This window comes from Brachypodium distachyon, chromosome 2, assembly GCF_000005505.3.
Source record: "Brachypodium distachyon strain Bd21 chromosome 2, Brachypodium_distachyon_v3.0, whole genome shotgun sequence".
Lineage (NCBI taxonomy): Eukaryota > Viridiplantae > Streptophyta > Magnoliopsida > Poales > Poaceae > Brachypodium > Brachypodium distachyon.
Genome location: NC_016132.3, coordinates 12,000,817 through 12,019,214, shown reverse-complemented (window position 1 = coordinate 12,019,214; position 18,398 = coordinate 12,000,817). Strand labels below are relative to the sequence as shown.

Below are 18,398 nucleotides of genomic sequence, written 5' to 3'. Positions count from 1 at the left end.
ACGTAGATAGACACCTGGAGCGCCACCTCGACCACTGGGTCTTCCCGCGCCAGGCATCTTCCCCAACTTCGGTGACGTCTCCAACGCTGCTGTCCGCCGCCGATGCGTGGGGGACTGCAGCTACTGGGGCGCGAGCTTGCTGCACATCCGCATCCCCTCTGAGCCGCCGCCTCATGCCCTACTATGGCTCCCCGTCTGACGGCATGGCGGGCGATGGCGACAGTGTCCTTGCGTGGTGAGGCGAGCGACGACCTCCTGTGAGCCACGGTGCAGCGGGGCGGATCGGGGATGGAGGAGCGAGGCAGAACTTCGAAGGGAGCCTGGAGGAGCAGGTCCACTCAGGCAAGAGAAGGACACTACCGGAAATCACGGAAGGGAGGCGGCTATCACGGCCGGCATCTCGTGCTTGGCTGTACAGCTTCCCAATCGTGTGCTTGTGCTTCGAAGGCCACATGACGCCGACGTCGACCGTTGCGGTGGCCTGAGATGTACCCGAGCGTCGTCCTGTTCATGCAGTTCATGTCCAGCATGGCGTCATTGGCCATTTGTAAAAGTAAAAAGTTTTTCTATAAGGTTCTTCAAAAGTGGTGATTTTGTGTAACTTCTGTTCTTTTCATTACCCAAAAATTACCAATATGACAAATCTATAATCTCTATAAAGTTAACACTAAGAGTCATTTAATATTTGCAAGCTCAATATGCAAAGTGTCCACATCATCAGGTTAATCCCCACGAAGCACAACATGCAAATCATCCATATCAACAAATTGGTTCCCACTAATATTCAATTGATGTTTGCAAGCTCAACATGCAGACACTACTACAGAATCCGTTACCGTTGCAAGTTCACCACCGACAAGGGTGACGGATTCAGGAGGCCGCAGTAACAAGATATTTCTGACACGTACCTCGGGAAAGCGTCAGAGAAGTTGGACACTTCTGACGTTTCATTTCCACTGACGCTTCCTTACTTCGTAAGCGTCAGAGGAGTTTCTAACTGCTCTGACTCTTGTCCCTACGAAAGCGTCAACTATTCCTTATGTCACGTCAGTATTCTTATGCTGCTAGCTGCACTGACTCCTTGTTCTAGTGCACGTCATTGATTTGTTGTAACTCAGTTTTTTACATGCACGACGTGGTTTCTAATTAATAGAAATCTCTCTACGGCTAAGAATAAACACACATCAAATCATCAGCTAATATCACCGCAATGCTAACACATCCCACACAGAAGTTGGTCTGCTCTTCTAGCTGAACTTTGAGATTTTCAATAAGTTTTTTCGCTTCTTGTGTCTCCCTTTCGAGATCTTCTATCAGCCAGTCCTGGAATGCAAGATCAAACTCTAGTTTGAGCTTCTCATCAGACAATCTGTTGTTCACCTTCTTTTCTTCCTCTACCATGGCTTGCATTGCAGCTTCGACACCTGAGTTACCCTCCGCCATTCTACCTTCCTCAATGCACATGATGTACTCATGATCATCTTCAAGGATATTATCTAAGTCATGGACAGAACAGGTGGTGCAGGAAATAGAGTCCCTAAGCCACAACATCATTGATTCACCTCCTCCATTAGTGAATCCACTACGACCCATGAAGGAAGATTCACGGAAGATTTCGCAAGAAGTTTTTTTGCCTTTCAGTAAGTACAGGAGAAGGCAAGCCAAGGACATATATAGGTTTCTAGACTGCTGACGCATTTTCATCCGAGAAGAGTCATCGATGTAAGCTGAGAACCCACAACATCTTTTGATGCTTACAATACTGATAAGTGTCAAAGAACTACTCGAAGGATAAGATTCACAGGTTCTTGTGGTTTCTGACACTTAGCAACAGAGAAGCGTCAGAGATGTATATAGACACACGAGGTCTCTGACGCTCGTAGTTCCGAAGCGTCAGAGATCAGTTTGGAATCTATAAAAGTTCACGGGTGGTGGTCAAAAAGGTAGTGTGTTCAGATGGAGCGAGCTCGGTAATGGTGCAGAGCCATGGCGATGCATCGGGGAGACATAAGAACTCCTCTTTATCCGGTCTGTCGCCTGCCCTTCCGGTTCTTGAATTGCTTCGCCTCGGCTATAAAAGCGGCCGGATACAGTGCAAGTTGGTGAGGAACTCCACCATGGTTTGCACGATCATAGACGCGTGCTGCCATCTCAATGGGTGGGAGATCCAGGAGCGACCACGTTCGTCCACTCCGTCGTTGGCTGAGCCAGCGCCTCCGAGGGGTCTTCATGCAGGCTCTTCGCCTCCGCCTCAGCCTCACCTCAGCTGCCTTAGCCTCAACCTCAGCCGAGGATTCCACCGTTCACCTTCCACGAGGCTCTGATGGCGAAACGGCGTCGAAAAATGTCCACGAGGTACCACGGTGATCGTGATTATGGATGCCCTCTCCTTGTTCTTTTTCATTGCCTCAACTACCTCCACAACCATAAGCACCTTCCCCTTTCTGCCGACATATCACTGTGCCGTTTGATCTTGTTGACAACGTTGTGATGTTTGTACCTTGTATGAAATTTGACAGATCTTGTATGCAATGCAATTTGGTCGATCTTATATAAATTGTAGCAAGTCTTGTATGCAACGCAATGTAATATGGTCGATCTTGTATGAAATGTAGCAGATCTTGTATGCAATGAATGAAAAATTAGATTGGCTCAATGTTTCCATGCAATTTAAATTAAAATTATAATGGTTGATGCTGACGTTGACATGAAAAAATGGCAGTTGTAACTTTTTTCTCTGTCATAAGAACCATCACCGACGCTTTTTAGTGAGCTTGTTTAAGGAAGCGTCAAAGATAACCAGGTCTGACGCTTTTTACGGTCGAAAGAGTCAGCAAAAATACCCTGATACAACCCATGAGGCTCGGAGAAGACAATTCCTGACATGTTTCCTGGAAGAAGCGTCAGATCCTCTGATGGTTCACAAAACGTAAGAAGTTCCTGAGTCATCTCTAACACTTGATTAGTGACGCGTCCGATGTGCGTCAGATAAGAGGTTTTCCAACACGTCAGAAATAAGTGATTATGTATGTCGTAGTGAGCTTGTCCACGTCATCGTAACTCAACCAGCTCCTAGCATCTAAACGGTCCAAAGAAAATTCTCCATGTTCTCTGTGTAGCAAAGAAACATATATTCTATCTCAAGACACTCTCGTCATAACATTTTACCTTTAGGACGTCACCCAATTCATTTTCCATGTCCTCTCCCATCATTCCAACATGGGAAACGCATAAGATATATATATGAATGTAACTAAAAAGTTGGGGATACTAAGCCACGAGCATTGTGTCTAACTCTCAAAATCATGTATTCTCATGCTCACATCTCAAACCCACAACTGTGTGATCATTCATTTGTTAACATTGATTATATTGATATTTTTCAATCACACGAGAAATTACTCATGAAGTCAAACGAATTTGTGTACCATTCTCTCTTAAGTAAATCATACCATGATTTTCAATACTCTTATAATGTTTATTTTATTTCAATGGAATCCATTTTTCTTTCACATACGTGCAGATGTGTTGCACTTTGAGGCCGGTAGCACCGCGTGTGGTATCCACCAGTATGGCATAATTTGATGGTCGAGTAACTTATTCATCGAGTTACCCATATGCAAATTATCCATGCTCTCTCTTCCATGTGTTGTGCAAGTGCTTACGCACCGGACTGCTGCTTAATTGCTGCATTTCGTGCCCATCAGGGCAGTACCTACGAGTGTTTGAACAGACTAACCCGATTAGTGATCTAGCTTGCTTCTCTTCCTTGTAAAAAAACAAATTAAATAAAAACGAGCACCGTACCCATCAAAGTCGTACTGTAACTAACTAGCCATCTGGTTCTGCACGTCACGCTAGTAGAGCCTGGAGCCGCCGTCCATCGCAGGGCACCGTCAGGACACCCTGATGGTACCTGCACGGCCATCTCCAGCAACGCTGCGTGAGCCCTGACGCCCATCCATGGGTAAAAAGAAAGTACCCTCTCCATGCGTTTCCCTCGTCGCCATCTGAACTTCTGAAGGTACCCCTTTGGAATCATCTCGCTGTCGCTGGCAGCAGGCGGGCACGTACTATGCTGATTTTTATTAGAAATTAAGAAAATACCTACAGAGTAAAAAATACAGAGGATGTTGCTGCCCCCTCCGACAAATTCGAGACAAGTAAAAAAGAACCATTCTCCATGACACGCATATTATATATGCTTTGCCTAGTTGGCTTTGCGTGCCATGTTGATCATCTGCTTGAACCGATGGGTGGCGCACGGGATCCTGAGGACCCCCCGCTGGCCGTACCCGAACTGCTGCGCGGCCATCTCCAGCAACGCGGCGACGCACGGCTCCTTGAGCATTCTCACGTGCACCAGGATCCTCTCCTCGCCGCCGTCTTCCTCGTCGCCGACTAGCACCATCGGCACGTAGCCTTTCGGGATCTTGGCGTCGTCCCTGTAGCCGATGTAGCAAGCAGCAGCGGCAGCCTCGTCCTTCTTTTTCCACAGAGCCATTGTTGATTAGTACTCTTGTGTGTATTGTATGGGCTTGCAGCTACCTAGCTTTAATTTGCAGATTTGATGGCCGATTGCAGTGAGGTGTAACAAGAACAATGCGATAGGATTTATACCGTGAGGACTAAGGAGGACAGCACGTAAGAAACGGTTAATCCGGATTCCGGAAGGGGAAAACCAGCAAACTCTGGAGACGTGGGCTATGCGACGGGCTGTTGTGATGTTGACCTGCGTGGACTACTCTAAGCTGTCTGATAATTCGGTGTCATAATACTGCCATACTGGCTGCCCCACGAAAACAAATGCGGTAGTCAAAGTTTGATAAAATTCCAGGTCTCTGTCAGAACGTACGTACAAGCTCCAAAACGTAACTTCTACTTTGTTTTTCTTCTTTTGACACCTCTGCTTTGGCATACCATGCATTACAGGGCACGCTTAGTTTACGGCCGGCCGCATGCGGTTGATCGAAATGCGTCAGTCCAATGTAACAGAACTACAGGTTTTGAGGCAGTATTCTCACCAAGCCACCACTTTTGCTAATTTGTCCGCATAATCATAAGTTTTGTGTCTAATTGTCTCGCATCGGCTTACGCGATTGTGACAGTTTTTGTTACAAGTGGGTCCTGTCAAACCCCATGTCTTTTTCATTGGACACATTCATTTTTTCTTATTTTGCCTCATCCTCTATTCTTCTTCTATGAATGGCAGCAGCTCCTTGGACACGACCTTCTCCAACCAGGATGACGAGCGGGCGGCCGGAGGCTTGGGCGGCTGGGTAGTAGGAGATGACACCATCCGTGCGCGCGGTGGCGGCCTCCTCTGATCGGGACGACGAGCGGGCGGCTGGCGGCACGGCAGCAGGGCGGCGCGGCGGGAGACTTTGGCGGGGGGGGGGGGGGGGGGGGGCGGCGCGGCAGCAGGGCTGCAGGCTCCATGCTGCTCCACCCAAGCCGCTCCTCGCCGGGGAGGCGGGCGGGAAGGCCGACAAAGCCAGCGCCTCCGTTGGAGGCGGGTGACGGGATTTTGTCTAGAAGGAGCTGCTGCCATTCGTAAAAGAAGAGAGAATGAGGAAAAAAAAAAGCAAGGGGTCCAACGAAATAGACGGCGTCTGACATGCGAGACCCCGTCTAAGAAATACTGTCAAAATCGCTTGAATCGTTATGTTGGGTGATGTGAGACAATTAGACACAAAACTTATGGTTCTACGGACAAATTAGCAAAAGTGAGGACTCGACAAGAATACTGTCTCAGAACCTGTGGTTCTGTGAAATTTACTCAAACTTTTGGGATACTTTCGGATTTTTCAAAAGAGCATTCGTTTTTTATATAAATTTACAAATTTTTGGAAGAACTCTAAAAAATTCCAAAGATTTTTTTACTGTATATGATTTTTCATAAAACAAAATGAGGACGATCATTTTTGGCATTGCTGCCAGTGGCAGAGCTAGATGGGTGGTACGGTGGGACATGCCCCACCCTAAAAATCTAGTCTCATGTATAGATATTTTATATATAATACATAAAAACTCAAAAAGACAATCTCTTACACAAAAAAATTCCAATAAAATCCCACTTGCCCCGTCCTAAACTTTTGTTCTAACTACGCCGCTGGTTGCTGCTGATGCGGCCTATATTTGGACCACGCGCCGCACGCCGAGATGCGGCACGACATCCTCAGTACATCCACTCGGCAACTCCCAACCCACACTCCCATCAATCATCATCACTCTCCTCCATCATTCAGAGCGCCTGTGCCTCGTATCCCCTCGGTGCTGCCTGGGTTGGGATGGAACTGGGAGCTCCAGCTTGTCCGCCGCCGCCGTGGCGTCGCCGTCTTCTCTGCTCCGCCGCGCTTGTCCTCTTCCTCTGCCTCTGGTCAGTGCTGCTCTTCTCTCCTCCCCAACCTGGATGCATTCCAACGATGCGGTTTCTTGCCATTTCTTCTATGTTTTCCTGATTAATTCACCGCAACGCAGTGTAACTAGGGTCTTTCTAGATGTCAGCAACGCTTGTTTCGGTTAGCATTCATTTGATACCACTCCAGATGTGCTATTTCGCATCAGATTGCAGACTAGATTGAGCTATTCTAAGATAATGCACTTCAAATCTCTCAATTCTGTGTCGGGACATGTATTAATTTAGCACAACATTTGGGACACGGTTCCAGCTCAGATGGTCCATACCCTCCTAGAGAAAATAAGAGGGGAGGGGTGGATGTGCTTCTACACACCTCCATTTCCATAAGATATCTGCACATTCAGTAATCAATTCACTTATGATTACAAATGAAATTTATGCATTTGGGAGAACAACTGTGGGTCACTATCAGAATTTATATATATATCCTGCTCATGAGTATGTGCAGATATCTTAGGAACTCTTAGTATCTGCTCCTAAGTGAATTGAATAATCATGTATACATGCTCCTAACTAATCATCAGATAGAATTTTTATATTTTTCTTCGTTGTTGTCTACTCACTCCTTTCCATTCTAAATTACAATTGTATGTGAGCAGAAGAAGTACAATGTTAGCTCTGAGAAGAAAATTATTTTGTTTCGAACATGAATTGTATTTCTTTAATGGCCAAAGCCACTGTTATCTGAAGAGAAAGAATCCAGTTAGTTCATACTTAACTTTTCAGGGTTACTTCCAAGGCCGATCAACAACTTGCTGAGTTACCGCCAAGAGGATGGAATTCCTATGATTCCTTTTCATGGATTGTTGATGAAAATGCATACATGCAAAATGCTAAGATCTTGGCAGAAAAGTTACTCCCACATGGATATCAGGTTATCTACCACAATGCTTTAATCTGGCTATACTTAGTAGCATAAGAAACATGATCACAAATAGATCTGATTTTATTAACCCCTTATCCAATATCTAGTAGTATGCAGTTATTGATTTCCTTTGGTATCGGAGGTATGTCGATGGGGCATACACAGATTCATATGGATTTGACAACATCGATGAATGGGGTCGACCATTTCCTGACCTCCAAAGATTCCCATCATCCAAAGGTGATAAAGGGTTCGGTCAAATTGCCAATAAGGTTCATGAGATGGGCTTGAAATTCGGCATCCATTTAATGAAAGGAATAAGTACTCAGGCTTTTAATGCAAATACACCCATCTTGGACATTCATACGGTACTACTCTTCTTTCGAAATACTATTAGGCTACAAATATTGCTGTCTGCCAATTATGATCTATGCAAAAAAAGGAAGATATTGACCATGCACTGCAATGTTCAAGTTTATTTTGTGAAGTAAAACAAACTCATAGGATGTGGACTTTCAATGTGGTATCATAATCTTAGACACAAACATGCTATCATAGAATATTCCTAATTTTCTCTGTGAAATGATGTTGATCTTATCCATACATGTTTTCTGTATGGTTCACGGAAATGTAATGTAGCTCCCTTTTATTATTCTTAGTGTGTTATCTTGTGGTCTGTTTCAGGGAAAATCCTATGTAGAGAATGGTCGAGAATGGACAGCTCGTGATATAGGGCTGGTCCATAGAACATGTGCCTGGATGCCACATGGATTTATGAGTGTAAATACGGATATTGGAGCTGGAAGGGCATTTTTAAGATCACTATACCGACAGTATGCTGATTGGGGTGTTGATTTTGGTACGCTATTTCCATATATACTTCATTTTAGTTAGGAATAGTTGAACATCCACAACTGTTGCTAAAACTTAAATCTGAGGTGATGATTTCATATTTGCCAGCATATTCTATAATTTCTATTTGCAGTGAAGGTTGATTGTATCTTTGGTACTGATTATAGCCCGAAAGAAATAACCACTGTTTCAGAGGTAAATAAGTTATCCTGTCGTAAGTTACAAGTTGTGTCAAAATTGGTGCACTTTCAGAATCAGCTGTTTTTTACATTGCAGCTCCTGCGAGAGCATGACCGCCCAATCGTCCTATCCATCTCACCTGGAACTGAAGTCACTACAGCATTAGCTGAGAATATCAGCGAGTATGTTAACATGTATAGGATAACAGGAGATGATTGGGACAACTGGAAAGATGTTAGTTCACATTTTACTGTGTCAAGGTAATATCAAAATAGATATCTTTTAAGTACTCCCTCCGATCCATAATAAGTGTGCTGATTTAGTACAATTTTAGTACAACTTTGTACCAAATAAGCGACACTTATTATGGATCGGAGGGAGTATCTATTATTTAAGTTACATACTATTTGTCTTGCTATTTAGCTTTAATTTGGATGTTAAGTAGTGAAAATAAGCTCATCCATTTACTGATTTACATATTTACACAGTACGTTTGCTGCTGCAAACAAGATCGGGGCCATGGGATTACGTGGAAGATCTTGGCCAGACTTGGACATGCTTCCATTTGGCTGGCTTACTGATCCGGGTAATGATTTTTTCATCCTTCATTTGGCAGTATAATAATACTGGTTTCTCTTGCCCCAGGTGGCTGCTAATCATGAAGCCTAATCATTTTCCCGACCAATTTTTTTTCTCGAATATAGGGAGATGTTCCACTAATAATGCTGCACTTATTTTGTATCAACTCAACATTTAGTTGCCTCCATTAGAATAGTGCTGCAGATTATGAATATCTAATCTTGTTAGTTTTATTGATTGGGACTAGAATGATAAATCATGTCTCAAACTCAAACATCATCAGTGAATCTGGTATATGACATGTCTCTATATATTTAACTTGACTAACATAATCTTGAGTTCTGAACTTATGACATGTAACGTATGGAGAAACACCTTTTGGTGTGGTGGAGTTGTGGGTGTATGACTTCACCCACCAGGGTTCAAATCGTGGTGCTCACAATTATACTTTAGGGGTTTCCCCTACAGTCTTTCCCTAAAAAAAAACATGTAACGTATGCACTTGTTTCCTTGAAAGCGAAAATTAATCTAGTACCATACCAAGAATGTGTAAATCGGAAAATTCTATCCACTGTGAGGCTGATAATTATATATGTTGGTAGTTTTTTCAACTCAGCTGACCTTTGCTGTTGTGCTGAGCTATTTTCAGATTCCATGAAGTGATAGTCATAAGTCATAACTACAACATGCCTTTTTCTTTTTCTTTTAATAATACAGGAGCAAATCAGGGCCCTCATAGGACATGTAATCTTACATTTGATGAACAGAAATCACAGGTACTTCTCAGTTTGCTTTTTTTTCTTCTCTTTCTTTTGCAGGGACTTCTTTGCATGTGCCACTAAAATCTTTGTTTGTTCTGACCCTGCAGATGACACTTTGGTCAATGGCTAGGTCGCCTCTCATGTATGGAGGAGATTTGAGACATCTCGACGATAGTACATTAAGCATAATTACCAATCCTACTTTATTGAAGATAAACCACTACAGTAAAAATAACATGCAGGTACCTGCATTTTAGGATTGCCATTACAACAACTTTTACACATACCTGGCCAATAGCTGACTTGTTGGTATTTTCAGTTCCATTATGTTCATGGTGAAAGGACTTCCATTATGGGAGATTCTGGTCACTTGAGTTCTGAGGACCTGACAAAGCATGATGGCATGATTGTTGGTCTCACTTCCTGTGCCGATGAAAAAGCTAATGGATGGTTTGTATTATCACAAGATGGGAAATCAGATCATATATGCAGGAACTATGGAACAGGGAACAGCAAAAATATCTCATTTTGCCTAGGAAAAACCAAACCTCTTCTTGCATCGTAAGTAGTACCACATAATTATAGAAGGAGTACTGTTATGATTTGTATGACCACAAGTTTATACATTTTAGGGATGATGTTATCATGGACAATGAAGAATACCAAGAAAAGTTTCACCTGGGAGTTGTAGACATTAATGATTCTTGTTTGGATGCATCTGCTAGTCGTCGGCAGACTGCCTCAGAGACTAATCTCCTAATGTTCTCCAGGTGCAAGTGGCATGCAAAGCAGGTAAATGGATCATAAAATTTATAAGATCCCTACAATTTAGTTGTTACACTGTGGTGGCAGCTTCACATCGTTAATGCATCACAGTGTCTTTGTAAGTTGGCACCTAATGAAGGCAAAACTTCTACCTTTATAGAGAAAATATTGTATGGATGTTTCATTGCGTTCTTATAGTCCAACATGTGGACGGTCCTTGAACCTCATATATTGAAAACGGGTGGACGTTCCTTGAAGATCAATACTCTTTTCAGCATTCTTTTAGCATTTGATATTGTCTCATTGTTACACATCTAAATAAATACTCCCTCCGATCCATAATAAGTGTCTCAGATTTTGTACTAACTTAGTACTACAAAATTGTACTAAGCCTAGACACTTATTATGGATCGGAGGGAGTAACAACTAGCTCGGAATGGCCTACATCCATTTTTTCTAGGAGCGTATTTATCCATCCAGTCACAACGTTGTCAGTTTCTTTGAATTATCTTGGCCATTTAATCTACAGAGTAGTACTATCTTGGAGTTCTAGAAAAATGGCCAGTTATCCTACTTTGCAGTTTAACTCATGATATGATTACTCATATGAACAACTGCAGATGTGGGAGCTGAATGACAGGGGAAACCTTGTGAGCAGCTATTCAAGATTATGTGCCACAGTGGAATCTAGCAAGGAAGGAGGTACATATGTCATTTCTTCTTCTTTCTTTTGAATTAACTGGGATAGAAATTACATATATTGTCTTTATGCAGTAGGTGTTACTGGACTTCGTGCATGGATTGCAACCGGAAATAAAGGTTAGTGCTGTATTCTCGTATATATCCTACAGCCTACAGATCTTACAGATACAATGCTTTAAAATTGAGTTAGGAGTGATCTTTTTATTAGATCTTAAAAAAATAATTGTTAGATCTATTGTTAGAAGACTATGCTATGCTCGCTTGATTTTTTTTTCTTGCTTACACAATTGTAATAAGAGTAAATTTGGAGTTGCTGTTACAGGAAATAGTCTCTCCACGGTAAACTGGAAATCGACAACTAATGAGAGCTTGCAGGAATTATATGCAATATTTTTGACCCCAAAACCATTTTCAAAATAATTAAATAGCTATTCATGGATTTAGTATATTATCGTATTTTAACATGGATATGCATAATGCAAGAAGAGAAGTAGAACAGAGTTTTAATATACGGGCTCAGCACTAATACTTGGCCGTGGAAAACATGAACGTGGAACTCATCTCATTTCCTTTCTTCTGAAGCCTTGCAAATGTTTTCCTTTTTTAATGTTGCAGGAGAAATTTACCTGGCGTTCTTCAACCTGGACTCGACAAACAGGAAGATAAGCGCAAGAATATCAGACCTGGAAAAGGTTCTCGGGAAGGCGTTTGTCCGGAAACACTCGTGCAGCTGCACTGAAGTCTGGAGCGGGAAGAATCTTGGTGTCGTCACCGAAGAGATCTCAGCCGTGGTAAACCCACACGGCTCCGTGCTGTTTGAAATGACATGTTAGGTTTGGCGCAAATTTCTCACAGGGTAGAAAATAAATAAAATAAATATTGGCGGTGAGACTGCAACGATTATCCGATGTAAATCCTGCCTGTGTTAAAAACTGAGTAATAATTGACCGCTTCGTCCCCCCACGGCACCTCTCTCCCGAATACTTAGCTCCCTCGTGACTTGCGATGAAAGGTGGATGAGTCTCATCATCTCGCCAATCATCATGATCCTATTCCTTCCTACAGAGTCATTCTTATCTGTTACAACAAACCTCCTACCATGGCTCCTTCCACACGGGTGACCCAATCTCGACACTCCACACTGCAACCGCCTATATATGCATACATACATTGCCGCTGCCGACTCATCACAACGTACATATGTACTGCTTCCATCTCCCAAGGGTGGGTGGCCATGGGATCAGCTTCTCGTCCTAGCCTCCTCTGCTTCTTCTTCCTCCTTATCTGGTCAGTACGGCCTCGTCAATGAGTACGTCCAATGAAGTTTCTCACATATACTGATCAGTTTTCCGTGAATTTCAGGGGTTCCTGTGAAGGCAAAGATGAGAGCATGCTACCACCCCGAGGGTGGAACTCATACGATGCCTTCTCCTGGACCATCGACGAGGCCGCCTTCCTGCACAACGCGCAGATCATGGCGGACAAGCTGCTGCCGCACGGGTACCGGTACGCGGTCATAGACTTCCTGTGGTACCGGCAGAACGTCAACGGCTCGGGGAAGGACGCCTATGGCTTCGACAGCATCGATCAATGGGGGCGCCCGTTCCCTGACCCCGACAGGTTCCCGTCATCCAGAGGGGGCAAAGGGTTTAAGCACGTCGCTGATAAGGTCCATGGCCTGGGCTTGAAATTCGGCATCCATCTCATGAATGGGATCAGCAAGCAGGCCGTTAACGCCAGCACCTCCATCCTCGACATCCACACGGTATACTAAACTCTTTTCTTGTTCCTTTGCATTTTTTTGAATTGATAAACAGAGTCTTCTTTACACAATGCATAAGCTGCTGTTTATGGAAATTACTTAGAAATGTTTTTTTGTGATTCTTTCTCTATCAGGGGAAAGCATACTCTGAGGATGGCCGAGAATGGACGGCGCGCGACATAGGACTCAGACAGAGAACTTGCGCATGGATGACGGGTGGATTCATGAGTGTGAATACAGAACTGGGAGCTGGGCGTGCGTTCTTGACATCCCTCTACCGACAGTATGCTGATTGGGGTGTCGATTTCGGTATTCACCCCAAATTCCTTTTTCATTCTGATTCTCGAAAACAAATCTTCCTCTCTCTTTTTTTATGTCGTGTTCGATCTAGAACTGAAATCCAAGCACCCCAACTTGTTGTATTTTCAGTGAAGGTAGATTGCATCTTTGGCACTGATTACAGCCCCAAAGAGATCATTGCTGTTTCAGAGGTATATATTATAACTCTGCTTCCAGGAATCAGCTACATGCATGCACACTTGGGGATCTGTTCGATCCAGTCAATGTCGGAATACATTTGTGCATGTTAATTGCAGATCCTCAAAGAGCTTGAGCGCCCAATAGTCCTGTCCATCTCACCAGGGACTGAAGTCACTCCAGCATTAGCTCAGAACATCACTCAGCATGTTGACATGTACAGGATAACAGGGGATGATTGGGACAGCTGGAAAGATGTCCGTCCGCATTTCGATGTGGCCAGGTAGATTTTATTTAACTACATTTTGGTTATCAGTACTTTCTTCATATCTGCTCCTTCTTTTTCCATTACAATTCTATTATATCTTAAAAAAAATTATTATATCTTATTTCCCACTCTGTATATAACGCACAGATCCTTCGCTGTCGCCAACAAGATCGGCGCCACCGGATTGCAAGGAAGATCTTGGCCAGACTTAGACATGCTTCCATTTGGCAAGCTTACCGATGCAGGTGATCATTCATACCAAGTTCATCTCAGTTCCATTTCATGCCCACTGGTAATTTATCACCGGAATACGCTTTGATCTCATACAGGTGTTAATCAGGGCCCTCATAGAAGGACCAACCTTACATTTGAGGAACAAAGAACACAGGTATGCACCTGAAGAAACTATGTCTATTTTCACGTGCAACAGTAAGTCTGAAACATTTCACCGGTTGCAATTGGCATGACCTTGCAGATGCTACTTTGGTCAATGGTTAAATCTCCTCTTATGTATGGAGGGGACTTGAGGCATCTTGATGATAATACGTTCAACCTAATTACCCATCCTACTCTACTGAAGATAAACTACCATACTAAAAACAACATGGAGGTAAATTAAGTAAAATTAATCATTTAGAGTTTAACTTCCCAACATATATACTCCCTCCGTCCAACAAAAGATGTCTCAACTTTGACCAAATTTGAATGCATCTATACACTAAGTTATGTCTAGATGCATCCAAATTTTAACAAACTTTTGACATCTTTTGTTGAACAGAGTGAGTATCTTACTTTCTTTCTTATTAAAAGGATTTTTTTGCTCTTTTATGTCCGATGGAAAATTTCTGCTCTTTGTAGTGAGCACCAAGCTCACTTATGGATACATTTTTCAGTTTGGTTATATTCTTAGTGAAAGGAGTTTGAAACCAGACAAATCTGCCGCCAGCCCCTCCAAGTCCAGCTCTCCGGTGGTGAACCCCATAAACAACGGAAGCATGCTTCTTGGTCTCACTACCTGCGGTGATGATAGAGCCAGAGGATGGTACAGATCCTCACATGATCATGTATGCAGGAGCTGTAGGATGCAAAAGGATAACAGAAATATCTCATTTTGCATGGCTAAAGCGAAACCTCTTCCAACATCATTGTAAGTTTGGTGAAAGGAAGTGCCCCCGCAAAAAAAAAGGAAGCGGTACCTACCTATTACTGTGTACCCAGCATGTGACTTATATGACCCACATCTTGTTCTATGTCATGTAGGGATGAAGTTACCTTGAGCAATGAGGAAGACCAAACCAAGCTTCGTCTAGCAGGTTTTGGCACCGATGGTGGTTGCTTGGATGCATCAGCATCAGAGAGCAAGACTCCCATGTTCTCGGATTGTGAACGTCATTCGAAGCAGGTAAGTTAAACCAAAGCATTCATAAAATTGCGTATTTGTCCTGATAGCAAAACATGGCCGCCTGTTTATCTCTAACTTAGGAAGTGGATTTTAATGCTGGTAAAATTCTGCCAACAACAAATGCAGGTGTGGGACTTAACTGAGAAGGGAGAACTTGTGAGCAACTATTCAGGATTATGTGCTACAGTCGAGTCTGCTAGCAACGAAGGTGGTATAATTTACTCCATACTGATTCACGCGAATTAGTTGCTTATTTTATTTTATACCTAAATAAATGCTGCACTTATTTTAAGCAGCAGAAGGGACAAGTAATGGAGCACTAGCTTGGATCGCAACCGGAGACAAAGGAGAGATCTATCTCGCCTTCTTCAACCTCGACACCACGAGCAGGCAGATCTCTACAAGGGTATCGGATCTGGAGAAATTTGCAGGAAGAATGTTGGCAAGGAAAACCTCGTGCAGCTGCACTCAAGTCTTCAGTGGCAAGAGCCGGAGTCTCATGAAGGGGGACATCTCAGCAGTGGTGAGCTCACATGGCTCCATGTTATTTGAAATCCAGTGCTGAGAAGGAGATTGCAGTTGCAGGCAGTTCTTTAATGTCCATATCAATCGGTTCTTCTTGGAAGCTTAGAATGATTTGGTGTAAATTCTCTTGCTGTTTGTCAATCCTTTGTAGAAAGTAGTTCTTAATAAAGTACTACCTCCGTTACATAATTCTTGTCTCAAAATTGTCCAAAAATGGATGTATCTGTTTCTAAAAAGCGTCTAGATACATGTAATATTTCGACAAGAATTATGAAATGGAGGGAGTAACATTTGTCGTAAGATTTTTAAAGGAGATATTCTTAAGAACTGACCATGTGACATTTAGTCATTACGTCAAAGGAACCACAATGGAGGAGCTATAAACTGACAGGCTATTACTCACTCCGTTCCAAAAGATAAGTTGTATAATTTTTGTTGATTGCCTAACATTTCAAAGTTCGACCAAACTTGTAGCAAAAATCTACAGCGTCAAATCAAGATTAGTAGATCTACTGTGACATACATTTTCGTAGTATATTGACTTGGTACAGTAGATGTTAATACTATCTTTTGGTATAAGTTTGATGGTCAATAGTGGCAAGCTAGTACGTACTGCCAGAAGGTAAGATCACAGGAAACAAAGGCAAATACTTGTCTCCGGCCATCTTCATTTCCAAGTTTCAAAAGACTTGTCCATGCATGTACTGCTAGTGAAGAAAGTAAATTTTATATACATTATGTATAAACTCTACTTCTATGCATGCAGTAAAAAAATTTAATCATTTTTCTCTCTAGCCCTATGCATAGTGTACTAGAAACGCTAGTAGAGAGGGCACACTGAAAATTAGCTCGCTGTTCTATTGATACACTTGGCGTGCCTCACTAATGCAGCCCATCAAGGGAAGAACTCTAGTTGAGCACTGGCGGAACCAGAATTTATACTTTGTGGGTACAGTGGGTGCAAATAGCACTAATTATATCAATTTATGAATTTAAAAACACACGAAATTTGAAAAGTTACAAAGAGATTGCCAAATTACGTGGGTGCAGCTACACCCACACCCTATAACGTGGATCCGCCACTGTAGTTGATCACTAAAGTCCATTTTGATGGGGAGCTCCTAGAGCCAAGGGCAGTGGCGAAGGTAGAGAACGAGAGTAACAAGCAAACAAAAAGACTAAATTAGTGAAAATTTTTTAACTATTTTCATTGGGTTCATTGGTTATACACCAGCTCCGCGGCTGGCCAAGGGTCAAGTCCTTGAGTCGAGAACGACTCGACTTGACGCATCGGATCCTTGAATCTTGAGACTCAAGTCCACACGTCCAATTTTTGATCAAGTATAAACCCAGATAGACAAGAGCGCAGAGTATCGCTAACGTCTCATTGGGAGGCAATTATAGACTCCCTCTCTCCCAACACAGAAGTAGGGTGCACTGCACGAGGTGTCCGAATCTATTAAAAAACATTGTGTCAACTTGTGGACTGCACAACCGCCCTTGCTAATAGGGTCAGTGTACATGGCCCATAACTACTTACATCACCGACACCCCTAACTCTATTGTTGTTCTTGAACAATAACATTGTGATTCTAGTCTTTGGATTTAGACAAATCCCAGCCACAACCCCCTCACGCCCAAAACGCGTGACTGGAGCTAGTATTCGTTGTTCGATGACCTGTATGTGTGGATACCTTTGAGTACCTTGTTGCAATGCTAGGAGGATCCGCTCATGAGCATGACTGAGCTTCCGCGACCACAACTATGTCCCCGTCCCGCTTGACGGTACCGCAAGAAGGAGAAGGTAGTATGACTACAGCATCGTCAACACATTTTACCAACTCTACTTCCACTATACTGTCTACCGGTGACTCGTGATCACAAATTGCAGTTTATCATCGAGCTAGATCTTTGTAGAAAGATTGATTTTGTGCTAGTGTATCATACCTGATCCACCGTCCCCTTACAGACATGTCCCAGGCACATCCTCGTTGCTCGTTGCTGCCATGTGGGGAGTCAAGCGACCAATGCGCCTCACGATAGGCAACCGCCACATTGGCTTGCGAGGTCCCGTGACAGGGGAAGTCGATGCTCATGGATGCCATGTGGAACAAAAAGGGGACATAGAAGTTAAGAAGAGAACAAGGAGGAGCTCAGAGCCTCAACTCACATGATAGTAAGCAATTCGCCGCTTGGCAACTGCGAATGGGCGGGGCAGAGCTAGATGCAGCCAGCACAACAGTGCGGAAGCCGCCCACCTCGCAAGATCCCGGGACACCACAAGGAGAATTGGCTGCCTCGATGACGTTACCTCCCCCTTTTGTCGTTGAAGTCGACTGACTACTCCCATAAAGTATCTATGACAGAATGAGATGCACCTTGTATTTTTATAAGTTACACATGCAATTGCTTTGAGGTGTACATGAGTACATCGATTATTTGAAACCAAGTTTTCAACTCCTCTTTTCAAGAACTTGTTTTGGAAAATGAACCTTTGGTCCCGCCCTAAACCAATGGAGTACCTAAGCTTCGATGATGTTTTTTTTATAGTCGGTGACTCCTGCCATTTAAACTGCACATCGTGTTAATTTCCTGCATTTGGCCACATCGAGCATGGTTATATGTATGCTTACTCATTCGATGCTCACATGAACTACCTTCTCTCTGCAGTGGCGGATGTAGGATTAAAACATTGGGGGTGCCAAGCTTAATGTTTTTAGTTTAAATCTCATGTGCATGTATCTTTAACAAAATGTAATGCACATAAAATTTGATTAGTTGCTACAAGGTTAAGCAATCCCCTTGCTTTAGGGGGGCCATGGCATCCATGACATCCTTA

At 43.1% G+C, this 18,398-nt stretch overlaps 3 protein-coding genes across 6 annotated transcripts; 2 read left to right on the top strand and 1 right to left on the bottom strand.

Annotated features, from left to right (window-relative positions):
- Positions 1–3,940: 3,940 nt before the first annotated feature.
- On the bottom strand, positions 3,941–4,564 carry LOC100835827 (auxin-responsive protein SAUR71). Its single transcript, XM_003565735.2, has one exon. The coding sequence runs from the start codon at positions 4,502–4,504 to the stop codon at positions 4,211–4,213; it is 294 nt and encodes a 97-aa protein (XP_003565783.1). The 5' UTR covers positions 4,505–4,564; the 3' UTR covers positions 3,941–4,210.
- Positions 4,565–6,151: 1,587 nt separating this feature from the next.
- On the top strand, positions 6,152–12,088 carry LOC100824287. Of its 3 annotated transcripts, none has more exons than XM_010232611.3 (14): positions 6,152–6,379; positions 7,148–7,295; positions 7,397–7,654; positions 7,971–8,145; positions 8,272–8,333; positions 8,415–8,578; positions 8,807–8,904; positions 9,615–9,673; positions 9,766–9,900; positions 9,978–10,219; positions 10,291–10,450; positions 11,044–11,125; positions 11,201–11,242; positions 11,741–12,088. In XM_010232611.3, exons 1-14 carry the CDS (start codon positions 6,291–6,293, stop codon positions 11,956–11,958), a joined length of 1,932 nt encoding a protein of 643 aa, XP_010230913.1. In that variant the 5' UTR covers positions 6,152–6,290; the 3' UTR covers positions 11,959–12,088. The 3 variants fall into 3 exon arrangements, with proteins under 3 accessions (XP_010230913.1, XP_024315123.1, XP_003567733.1); XM_003567685.4 differs by having other exon boundaries at positions 6,153–6,379; positions 11,198–11,242; XM_024459355.1 differs by lacking the exon at positions 7,397–7,654 and having other exon boundaries at positions 11,198–11,242.
- A 106-nt stretch (positions 12,089–12,194) lies between these two features.
- LOC100823981 lies at positions 12,195–15,890 on the top strand. Of its 2 annotated transcripts, none has more exons than XM_010232613.3 (12): positions 12,195–12,412; positions 12,488–12,890; positions 13,022–13,196; positions 13,317–13,378; positions 13,484–13,647; positions 13,780–13,877; positions 13,962–14,020; positions 14,108–14,242; positions 14,526–14,779; positions 14,893–15,034; positions 15,161–15,242; positions 15,334–15,890. In XM_010232613.3, the coding sequence occupies exons 1-12, from the start codon at positions 12,225–12,227 to the stop codon at positions 15,597–15,599; spliced, it is 2,028 nt and encodes a 675-aa protein (XP_010230915.1). In that variant the 5' UTR covers positions 12,195–12,224; the 3' UTR covers positions 15,600–15,890. The 2 variants fall into 2 exon arrangements, with proteins under 2 accessions (XP_010230915.1, XP_010230914.1); XM_010232612.3 differs by having other exon boundaries at positions 15,331–15,886.
- Positions 15,891–18,398: the final 2,508 nt, after the last annotated feature.